Here is a 12,500-nt window from a genome sequence, read left to right on the forward strand (position 1 = left end):
GCTCGTTCAATCGTCAAAACAACAACAAAGTCAGTACCTGAAAGGAATTCGATCGATACATAAATGTTATTGCGTTTTTGACCAAAATATGACATTTTACTCAGATCTCGACAGTCATTGTTCACCTCGACCGCTATCGCAGTCTCGGAGAACAATAACGTATAATATTTACTCCCCGCAAAGATCGTGCGCAAAGTCGCTGTGAAAAGTGAAAACGACCTTTATAGATTTAAATTTGACATCCCCTGTTTCATAGTCTTAGTTCGATTTGATGTGGTATGACAAAACAATGGAAAGAGAGTTTTGAAATTTCAGGACACAAGTCCTTTCTGTTTCTCACAAAGGGAGGGGAACAAATAAATAAAATAAAACGTCTTAAAGGGTAAGTTTCCTGAAACCATGGGTTTACCCTCAGGCGTGGTAAGTACGAGTGTACTAATGTGTTCATTTAATTGAATTTAAATGCTTAACTGTGACATTATCGGCATGATAATGAAATATTTTCTAAAACATTATTTGAGTAATTTATCCTATACAACAAGAGCAACATTCCAAAGCGGATTTAGTGCTAGTGTATCAGTGTGAACTGTGCGTGCGCGCGCGCGTGTGTGTGTGCGTGTGTGTATGTGTGTGTGCATGTGCATGTGTGTGTGTGTGTGTGTGTGTGTGCGTGCGCGCGTGGGTGCGTGCGTGCGTGCGGACGTGTGTGCGTGCGTGTGTGTGTGTGTGTGTTGTGTGTGTGTGTGTGCGTGTGCGTGCGTGCTTGCGTGGGTGTGTGTATGTGTGCGCGTGTGTGTGTGTGTGTGTGTTTGGAAATGAAACATCGTACGATTTCATGCTAATAGGGTATTTACGGCACTTGATAATGCAAGGTTTGGTCCAAGTGGCAACTGGAGATTTTGGATGCAAACTGACCAGTCGTTTCGGCTGGGAATCAGGCCTAATACTATTATCAATGAAGAGTTACATTGGAGTCATCCAGTATCAGCGACTTTCAAAATGATTTTGGTTATATGATGATGATATCGAACTCCGCCTGGATGCGCCCTATAGGTCTTTCAGCCGGTCCCAAGCCCGGATAAAGGAGGAGGGTTGGGCGTGGGGTTAGCAACTCCACCCCGCCAAAAAACCAACTTGCTACAGAAATCGCAACAAAGTTGTTGCGGCCCTATGCTCCACAGGGAGTCGACAGGAATAAGTCAAGTAAGTCAAGATGATGATATCGACCGACAAAGATGAAACAGAGTACGATATGCTCCGTTTGGATCTGCAATTTTGTTTCTCTTCCAAGCAGGCGTCAGACATCTTATAATGTCATCAAGAAAACTTTAATTTATTCATCTGTTATTATTATTTTTGTTTTTAGCGGTTTTAACAATGTTGTAGTACGAGTATAATCCTGCCTGCTGTTAGATTTCAAGTTATTTTGTTAAAACATTGTATATATCGCATGGGTTTGAAGTCAAAGAGAAGTGGTGTCATTTTGAAGTCCACAAAAAGGCAATCTGCTACGAAGGGTTTTATTGCGGATTTAAACTTCGATTTGTAAAAAAGATCGAGTAAGGGTTTATGTCAAGGTGAAAGACGTGTGAAATAAAGCATTTCATGACACTTCTTCTTTGTACGTTTCCCTCTCTGTCTCGCTTTCATCTGTTATCTTTCATCTGCGTTTCTGTTGCATTTGTAGGACTAGGAAAGGTTTGCCCACGAAACTGACTAATTAAGCAGTTGTGATTTATGTCCCTCAATTTACACCAGGAAGTGGTAACACTGCAATGTTACTCAGTGCATGTACTAAAAGGGTTTGGTCATTCAATTCAAATGTTATATATTTACACCTCACCGTAAGGTCATTAAAGGGGTTTGTCCAATATTAGAAGAACACTCGTTAACCCCCCCCCCCCCCCCCCAAACAAAACCACAAAACCCCCTAAAAAACCCACTCCAAAGCGACAGCAAGAAAGCAAGCAAACAAACAAACAAACAAACAAACAAACATACAAACTAACAAGCAAACAAACAAACATACATGCAGACAAACAAACAAACAAACAAACAAACAAACAAACAAACAAACAAACAAACAAACAAACATACAAACTAACAAACAAACAAACAAACATACATGCAGACAAACAAACAAACAAACAAACAAACAAACAAACACGAACACCCAATCGCATAAGAGCCTACTAAGTTCGGTTTGGGGTTTGTAATATGTCATCACACACCAGGAATAGCTCAACATTAATGTTTGAACGTTCAATCATGCACATTCTAAACGCTGTGTTTGGGTAATCTTGGCAGACTGTAATTTCTCCTTGCACTGTCTTTGTTGTCGCTCTGTTCTGCCTTGCCGCCCCTGAGGGTGGGTGGAATGTCTCCAAGAATTGCGTCTTTATTGCGGTAATGATCTTTCAATTGTAAGGCCATTTCGGCCATAAAGTGTCCCCATACAATATTAATCCAGCGATAAATTCTTGATTTACATAATATTTTATTCATTTCTGCTTCTTCGTAGACGGGTTGACACTCCGACGGGTTTTCCTTGTATGGCCGCGCCATTTAAGCAGCCATACGCCGCTTTCGGGGGAGATTCTGATTCATTCTGTCTGCGACACTGTTCCTATCCAGATTATTACAATTAAATAATTTCCGTGTTTGAGTATCACATTATAGCAGGAAGTAATTTAAATACATTACATTGAACTCATTTCCCTTCATTTTCCTGTATTTTCCTAATCCCAACAATTTCAATTAAAATATTTCCGAGGTTTTGTCCAATACGGACCAAACAACGACTACTTTAATAATTGTCCCGAAAACAACAGTGGATTAACACGAATGAAACTGAATATTTTTTATTTTTTGGATGCATGAACTCAAAACGGTCTGTTTAAAGCAATTCACACACACACACACACTCACACACACACAAACATACGAACACACACACACACACACACATACACACACACACGCACGCACGCACGCACGCACGCACACACACACACACACACACGCACGCACAAACACACACACAAACACCAACACACACACGCACACATACAGACACATACCTTTAAGCTCTTTCTCTCTCCCTTTCTCCGTCTCCCTTCTTTCTATCCCCCTCTCTTTCACTCTCTCACTATCCGTTTCTGTGTGTCTGTCTTTCTCTCCCCCCCCCCTCCCCCATCTGTTTTTTTCCTGACGTTCTCTCTCTTTGTCCAGTCGCTGACAACCTTGTCATAAATAAGGCAGGTTAGCATCATTGTACCTCAGTTGAAATCATATACAATATGTCATGTGCCGTAATCATGCACACGCCGCAAGGCTCGTAAGAGATTGAAGAGGGAGATTGAGACGCGACTTAGGGTTTTCAAATCCTTAATTCACCTTTGATTCTAAAAAAAAAAAGAAGGAAGGTTAGTTTATGGAAGGTTTGATTATATAGACAAAACTAAACCTTCACGAGTACGTTGACCTCATTGTCTTTTCATTCAAAGAACACGCAATTATGAAACAAACAAAGAAAGGAATTTAGCTGAATTGGCGTTGAATTCAATGTATTTTTTCTATTTTCATGCATTATAAAATATCAATACCTTGTACTTTAAGCCAACAAAAACACCCTAGGAGTGGAAATCTTCAGTTTTCTCAATGAACTAATTAGATGCAAGTATATTCACATCATTATAAAATTATGAATAAATTAACACAGGCCATAAACGCAACTATCGCTGTCGACTTCGCGTCTTCACAATACTTTTCTTTGTAGTCAGTTTTTAATTGAAAAGTAGAACATCTGAAAGGAAGAATAAAAACTGAATTCAAGAGTCAAAACTTTTTGTGTTTTTGTGTCAGTTAAATGCCGTTCCGGACGAAAATAGCCAAAGAAATAAACGCAGCGTAGACATCTCCTTAGCTGATGAATAATCTGTGTTTCTTTGGTCTCATTTCAGAATAATTTGAATGTGTCGACACATAAATACTGCACGCTCCTCACGACAATGGACCTCGTGACAAGAAGCTAAAGCTACATTCCTTCTGGAGTCGAACATATGATGTTGTTGAAGGCACATTGTTTACTGTGTAGACAATTTACCTCTTCATCTCCTATCAGGCCAGGGCTCCACATTGGATTAGTCCGTCCCCCCCATTTGGACAAATACCAAACTTCAACCGCCTGGGTGATCTTTGTGCAGAGTGGGAATGTGTAGATACTTTAATTTCTTTGCGAACACCAACAGCAATCTGTGAAATAAAAACATAACAAAATCTCACTCTGCATAAAATAAAGTCAGATCGATGTTGATTTTGGGAACGTGTCAAACTGGATGCACTTGTCATTACATATAGAAGCCTTGGCAGATTTTTGTTTTTGTTTTGTTTGTTTGCTTAACGCCCAGCCGACCACGAAGGGCCATATCAGGGCGGTGCTGCTTTGACATATAACGTGCGCCACACACAAGACAGAAGTCGCAGCACAGGCTTCATGTCTCACCCAGTCACATTATTCTGACACCGGACCAACCAGTCCTAGCACTAACTCCATAATGCCAGACGCCAGGCGGAGCAGCCACTAGATTGCCAATTTTAAAGTCTTAGGTATGACCCGGCCGGGGTTCGAACCCACGACCTCCCGATCACGGGGCGGACGCCTTACCACTAGGCCAACCGTGCCGGTCCTTGGCAGATCTCAGTGAGCAGAACAAAACAAACACACAAAAAACTGAACTAAAAACAACAAAAACAACCCCTAAGGTAGTTAAGGTTATGGACCGTTAGTTATAGACACAACAAAACGTTCCCAAGCACTACGAGTTATCTGCCTTTAAAGTAGACAAACAAGATGCACAGCACACACACATTGATGTCAAATGGCACTGTGATTTATCTCCGAGTTGTTCTGGCTTCGAAAGTTGACTAAGGAATTTTAATTGTAATTACACCCCCGGTATAGGGGTGTGTATAGAATTCGCTCGATGTGTTTGTGTGTTTGTGTGTTTGTGTGTTTGTGTTCGCATATAGATCTCAAGAATGAACGGACCGTTCGTCACCAAACTTGGTGAACAGGTTCTATACATTCCTGAGACGGTCCTTACAAAAATTGGGACCAGTCAAACACACGGTTAGGGAGTTATTGGTGGATTAAGATTCTACAAGGACTTATAGAGTGACATAATAATGGTCAAAGGGAAATAACCTTCTCAGTTGGTGGCAGTGAGAATGGTTATTTCCCTTTGACCAACGGGGGTGTTTTTCCTACCTCGAAGGAATTTCTTGTTTTTATAATTTTTATACATATCATTTTGTTGTTAAGCAGAACTGTTTTTAAGGGGAAGGACAGTGCTTTAAATGATGACTTTATGTAAAACATGTTCCATCGTGACAGTATGGCCAATCTGATCAGATTTTCTCAATTAGCTCACGCGAGGTAGTCACGTGCAAGTTATGACGCTTAAACATGAATACATGTATATAATTATCATGTCCCATGGAAAAAAGTAAACGCAATGAATGCAATAGCTTGGTTGCCGAAAGGCAAGGCTTACATCATGTTCATAACCCTGACAGTCTTTCATTGTGTGTGTGTTTGTGAGTGTGTGTTTTGGGCGCCTTTCATGCATATACAAAATCCACTAAAACAATGGATTAATAAATATTGAACCTTCGATGACAGATTCACTGGACCGGCACCTGAACCATGGTAAGAAATGTTCTATATAGGACGCTAAAAGCGACCTTAATCATAATAATAATAAGGGCATTTATAGGGCGCAAATCCTAAAATAGTTCTGAACGCCTGACAATGTTGGAGGACATTTCCTCACTACTTTGGTTAAAGGTGATTATTGATAAACGAATCTTATATTTTTGATTGAAAAGGCCCTAAGTGGTTTCAGGAGATAACGTGTTACATTTGTATATATTTATATATAAGCGCAATTTTTTTTCAACTGGTAGAATCTTTTCCCGGTAGACAGCTGCTGTTACCAACAAACGATATTGATATCTAGGCTTTCACAAACTAAAAGTATCGCAGTGCGTTTCGCCAAAGAGAAAGTAAAATTGGATCGCAAGTAAATACACGTGAAAGTACATTGTCCCCTTTGTATCATGTTTTTAATTTTTTTAAATTTTGTGTATGACATCATGTCATCTTCATCTTTTGAAGTTATTTTATTTGTATCGTAATCATTTGTATGTCTGTCTACTGCAAAGACCATTAGGTCGACGTACTCGTCAATGTTTCGTTTTGTCTGTACACTTGAACGTTCCATAAACTATCCTTTCTGGGTTTTTTAATTTTTTTTGTTATTGATGATTGATGATTGGTAATAACCCTGGAGTAGCGCAGTGGTTAGAGCACCTGCTTCTCGCGTTGGAGGTCATGGGTTCGATCCCCGCCCGGGGCTAATACAAACACCCGATTTTTCCGAGCGCTCTCCAGACCACCCAGCTGGTAATGGGTACCCGACCTATTACATTTTAGGGCAAAGGCAGCGAGGGAGAGGAGATGGGCACCGCTCTCATAAAGCTGGCCCGAGAGTAGCTGAGATCCCTAACATCTAGCTCCCCTATGACTAAAAATAGTAATGTGACCATCTTTACCTTTTAATAAATCTGATTGACCCCTTCTTTCGACACAGACCGAAGCAGCATCCACCGCCATCCACACCTTTCCCGACGTTATCATAGACATCGTCGTCGTCATCAGCGGACTATTGGTCGAGTACACATGGTGGAGCTTTGTCTTGACCTTGACCTTGACCTACTTTGCCTATCACACGTTGCTATGGCAATGGCGTGTGGGACAGTACGGTCAGCGTCACGTGCTGGTGACGGGGTGTGACACTGGCTTCGGCTTTGAACTTGTGCAGGTAATTTTGATACTCGTATGGTATGTCTTCTTCTTCTCCTTGTTCTTGCTGTTGTTCTTCTTCTTCTTCTCCTTGTTCTTGTTGTTGTTACTCTTCCTCTGGTTGTTGTTGTTGTTGTTGTGGTTGTGGTTGTTGTTGTTGTTGTTGTTGTTGTTGTTCTTGTTGTTGTTCTTGTTCTTCTTGTTGTTCTTGTTCTTCTACCGCCCTGATATGGCCCTTCGTGGTCGGCTGGGCGTTAAGCAAACAAACAAACAAACAAACAAATCTTGTTCTTCTTCTTGTTGTTCTTCTTCTTGTTTGTACTCTTGTGGGTTTGGGAAAGGGGTATATGAAACATGAATTTGTTTCACAGTTGTTCTTTCTGGCCGGGTGTGTGGTATGTTTGCCTGTCTGCCAGCCGCCTTGTTTCCTTTTGTGTCTATTCATCCGTCTAACTCTCCACTATCTCTTTTTTTCTGCCCATCTGTCTGTAAGTCTGTCCACCTGTCTGTAAGTCTGTCCACCTGTCTGTAAGTCTCTGTAAGTCTGTCCACCTGTCTACGCTCTTAGTTTACAAAGGGTGTATCAATATTTTGAAACTTCGCTCGTGGTAACTTGTGTGTCGTTTAAGAAGTGATTATAACTGGTTTGATGGGATCAACATTTTGAGACTTGAAAAGTGTTTTTTTGTTTTTGTTTTGACTCTCACTAATCTCATTAAAATTCCAACCCCTGCCATGTCTGATTACCAGTCCCCATTAGAGTCTTTTCTCTCCTCCATTCATTCAAAATTACCTTGAATAGAACCAAGAACCAGAAAAGTGATGTTTTTGGTACATATAATTCATGACGAAACGAAACAATCACAATCTGACAAACACAATACACAACAGACAAAACTGATGATAACTAATGCTGTGACTTTTTTTAAGAGTAGAAAGTGCCCCAAACATAAAGAAGCAACATGCTTTTTGATTCTTGATTGTGGAACATTAGCAGTCTCTCTGGTTTGACCTTTTTCCTTGAATGTATTCATCCTTCATTACTTTTAGGAATTCAACTTACAAACAGAGCACACACACACACTCTCACCCGTCTTAATCACCCCCGTCTTACTATCTCCTTGCCTCATATCCCCACCTCCTTAAACAAAAAAAGAAGAAGGAAAACTCCCCTTCACCCTATCCACACGATTCAAGATAATACCGTTATCACCATCCCCGTGTTTAATTATCTACCCCTTTAAAACGTGTTCACACTAGCGCCTCGACTCCCTGGGTTTCCGGGTGTTCGCCGGGTGTCTGACGTCAGAGGGGGTTGAGCGCGTCACCAAGGCAACCAGCCGACGCGTGACGCCGTTATCGCTTGACGTCACAGACAGCAGCAACATACGAGAAGTGGTAGATTGTATGGCGGCCACCATTCCGGCTTCTTTGGGTAAGCCTGTTCTTGGGAGTCGCCGTCAAAGCGATACTTCCTCAATCCGCTTTGATTGAAATGAATGATTTATACTTAAGAGGTCACACGCAGAGCCGACGGCAAACTGAGGGGAATATTTTCAATCCGATGAAACAAAGTGTTCGTGTGACCTCCTTAAAAAAAAAAAAAATCACATTTATTTATTTTGTGTGTGTCTGAGGCTGTCCCACAGAGCGCTCTCGAGACATAATTATATTCTTTTGTGCTGCACACGATTTAGTTCCAGCTTTCTTTTGAGTTCCGCTATACTCCGACATGAGATGATGCGATTTTCTTTTGAAAGCAATAAAACTATTACATTCAGACTCTCTTCATATGTGCGCTACTGACGAAGCCGTCGATTTTTAAGTTTCAATATTCCAAGAAACGACGTGTGTAAAACTAGCCTCCCTTCATTAAGATAAAAAGAAAAAGTGTAACAATAGCTACCCCTTGCCCACTTTGAGAACTTTTCGTACACGACTAAATAAATCCGATTTAGAAAACAAGCAAACTCACGAATAATATATAGATTTAAATGTGTTGAAGCGTGTAGGCGTTAGACTAAATGTATATGTATATATGTTGTCTGCACCAAAGATGTTTGTTATGCAAATTTGAACTCGATGAACTTTTCAATCGCTAAAAAGATCGTGACGGCACCATATGAGCTATAGAGGATTCGGGGTGGTTGCTTGGTGTGTATTTTCTTGTTATAAGGGGTAGAGGATGAATACTCCCCCGCCAAAAGTAGCTTAATAAAGCAAAATATCATCTCCTTGGTCAAGTTGTATCCGGGGACAAGTGACTATTTTCGTACCTTCATGCAAACAGTGTCAGCTTCAAAAGTACTTGCTTATTCCGTTAACGTAGAGTTATGTCCTGTTTTTCGATTGTATGCATTGTATGCATGGTCATATCATTTTGCGGACTAGGTTTATTTTCAGTGCAAGGGGTATCCGATTTAGACACCGGATCGACCGGCGCAAACAGTATTTCCGGTCACGCTCCTTGATTCTTTTATGTGGTCTTCCTTTGAGTGGTATAGTTACAAAACAGGAGGTTTGCGTAGGGCCAACACCCCTGCCTAGAAAACAAACAATGTTACAGAAGCATTGACGACAGAAGACGTCAATGGCCTATGCTCCGCTGGGAGCAAAGGGCCTAAGTAAGTAAGTAAACAAAAGACATATTCGTTTCAAAGAAAAGTTGTATATTTTTGCATTGCATTGTATGAATAAAAGACACGTTCTCGTTTTCTGATTCTGATGTGTATTGTCTTGTATTGTATTGTATTGTATTGTCTTGTCTTGTATTGTATTGTATTGTATTGTATTGTATTGGATTGGATTGGATTGCATTCTATAGTACTGTATTGCATTGTTGTGGGCGAAAAACAAATCCCCCCCCCCCTCCAAAAACAGAAAAGAAAACGAAAGAGAGAGAGAGAGAGGGAGAGAGAGAGAGAGGGGGAGAGAGAGAGAGAGAGAGAGGGGGGGGGGGTGGGGGGAACAGAGAGACAGCTAGAGAAACAGAGAGAGAGAGATGAAAAGACAGGCGGACAGAGAGACAAAGAGTGAGTGAGATGGAGAGAGGGAGAGAGAGAGAGAGAGAGAGAGAGAGAGAGGGGGGGGGTGGGGGGAACAGAGAGACAGCCAGAGAAACAGAGAGAGAGAGAGAGATGAAAAGACAGGCGGACAGAGAGACAAAGAGTGAGTGAGATGGAGAGAGGGAGAGAGAGAGAGAGAGAGAGAGAGAGAGAGAGAGAGAGAGAGAGAGGGAGAGAGACAGCTAGAGAAACAGAGAGAGAGAGAGAGATGAACAGACAGGCGGACAGAGAGACAAAGAGTGAGTGAGATGGAGAGAGGGAGAGAGAGAGAGAGAGAGAGAGAGAGAGAGAGAGAGAGAGAGGGAGAGAGACAGCTAGAGAAACAGAGAGAGAGAGAGAGATGAACAGACAGGCGGACAGAGAGACAAAGAGTGAGTGAGATGGAGAGAGGGAGAGAGAGAGAGAGAGAGAGAGAGAGAGAGAGAGAGAGAGAGAGAGGGAGAGAGACAGCCAGAGAAACAGAGAGAGAGAGAGAGATGAAAAGACAGGCGGACAGAGAGACAAAGAGTGAGTGAGATGGAGAGAGGGAGAGAGAGAGAGAGAGAGAGAGAGAGAGAGAGAGAGAGAGGGGGGGTGGGGGGAACAGAGAGACAGCTAGAGAAACAGAGAGAGAGAGATGAAAAGACAGGCGGACAGAGAGACAAAGAGTGAGTGAGATGGAGAGACCGAGAAAGTTACTGGGATTGAGAAGAGCAAATGCACAAATGTGACCCTCCACCACGAAATGAGTCGCATGTCACCTCGCGCGGTTCTGCGCTAGGCTTAATATAAGTCTGGGGAGTGTTTGGTAACAGTGTGAGGGTCACCTTAGTCACAGGCTTGTAACTCAAACAGTTTTCGCTCTTTTCTAAAACGGTTTTCACCACTGGATAGAGCATAAAAAACTCTTTATGAAAATGTAAAAATATGAAAATCATGCAAAGGTGACATGCGACTCATTTCGTGGTGGAGGGTCACAATTGTTACATTTTCAAAACTTCAAGCATGGTACTGTTGTGATAAAGTCTTTTTACATTTAGTCAAGTTTTGACTAAATGTTTTAACGTAGAGGGGGGAATCGAGACGAGGGTCGTGGTGTATGTGTGTATGTGTGTGTGTGTGTTTGTGTGTGTGTGTGTGTGTGTGTGTGTGTGTGTGTGTGTGTGTGTGTGTGTGTGTGTGTGTGTGTGTGTGTAGAGCGATTCAGAGTAAACTACTGGACTGATCTTTATGAAATTTTACATGAGAGTTCCTGGGTATGATATCCCCAGATGTTTTTTTAATTTTTTTGATAAATGTCTTTGATGACGTCATGTCCGACTTTTCGTGAAAGTTGAGGTGGCACTGTCACGCTCTCATTTTTCAACCAAATTGGCTGAAATTTTGGTCAAGTAATCTTCGACAAAGCCCGGACTTTGGTATTGCATTTCAGCTTGGAGGCTTAAAATTTAATTAATGAGTTTGCTCATTAAAGTTGTCATTAAAATCGATTTTTCGCAAACAGATTTAAAATTGATTGCATCGTATTTTTCATCACATTCTGAATCTAAAAATATATACATATGTCATGTTTACTCTTAAAATGTGATCACAATTAACGAAAATAGAATAATTAGTCTTACGATTAAAATGTAAGAAATCGACCCAAAAATGTGACCCTCCACCACGAAATGAGTCGCATGTCACCTCGCGCGGTTCTGCGCTAGGCTTAATATTAGTCCGGGGAGTGTCTGGTAACAGTGTGAGGGTCAACTTAGTCACATGCTTATAACCCAAACAGTTTTCGTTCTTTTCTAAAACGGTTTTCACCACTGGATAGAGCATAAAAAACTCTTTAGGAAAATGTAAAAATATGAAAATCATGCAAAGGTGACATGTGACTCATTCCGTGGTGGAGGGTCACAAATGATGTCATCTTATTCGTGATCAAATAAAAACGAAATGCACACTGCACAGAACGCAGCCTACTGTTGAGTGTGGGTATGTGTTCAAGTGATAGGAGGCTTTTATTCCGTGTAACAACATAGACTCATCTTTGGTGGTGAACACGTTCAATCGTTTACACCAGAAGGAAGGTACTTTTCATGTAAATGCTTCAAAGTTCCTTCCAACCATGTTTTTTTCCCCAAAATCAGAGCAGGTAAACAATGTGACCCAATGTTGTTTATATAGTGTACATGCATTTCGTTCATCTTACCAGAGATCATCCAACACACATTCAGCTAAGTCTTTTTTACATTTAGTCAAGTTTTGACTAAATTTTTTAACATAGAGGGGGAATCGAGACGAGGGTCGTGGTGTATGTGTGTGTGTCTGTGCGTGTGTGTGTGCAGAGCGATTCAGACTAAACTACTAGACCGATCTTTATGAAATTTTACATGAGAGTTTCTGGGAATGATATCCCCGGACCATTTTTTTCTTTTTTTCGATAAATACCTTTGATGACGTCATATCCGGCTTTTTGTAAAAGTTGAGGCGGCACTGTCACACCCTCATTTATCAATCAAATTGATTGAAATTTTAGCCAAGCAATCTTCGATGAAGGCCGGACTTCGGTATTGCATTTCAGCTTGGTGGCTTAAAAATTAATT

General features: G+C 41.2%; 1 protein-coding gene across 1 annotated transcript in view; it reads left to right on the forward strand.

Moving 5' to 3' along the window:
• Window positions 1-5,622: 5,622 nt before the first annotated feature.
• LOC138977027 (17-beta-hydroxysteroid dehydrogenase type 6-like) overlaps window positions 5,623-12,500 on the forward strand; it is a 27,057-nt gene continuing 20,179 nt past the window's right edge. The window contains exons 1-3 of the mRNA XM_070349917.1: window positions 5,623-5,710; window positions 6,654-6,884; window positions 8,126-8,300. Coding sequence (XP_070206018.1) covers window positions 5,708-5,710; window positions 6,654-6,884; window positions 8,126-8,300 — 409 coding nt within the window. The 5' untranslated portion in view covers window positions 5,623-5,707. The remainder of the gene's footprint in view (window positions 5,711-6,653; window positions 6,885-8,125; window positions 8,301-12,500) is intronic.

Source organism: Littorina saxatilis, linkage group LG9 (genome assembly GCF_037325665.1).
Source record: "Littorina saxatilis isolate snail1 linkage group LG9, US_GU_Lsax_2.0, whole genome shotgun sequence".
NCBI lineage: Eukaryota > Metazoa > Mollusca > Gastropoda > Littorinimorpha > Littorinidae > Littorina > Littorina saxatilis.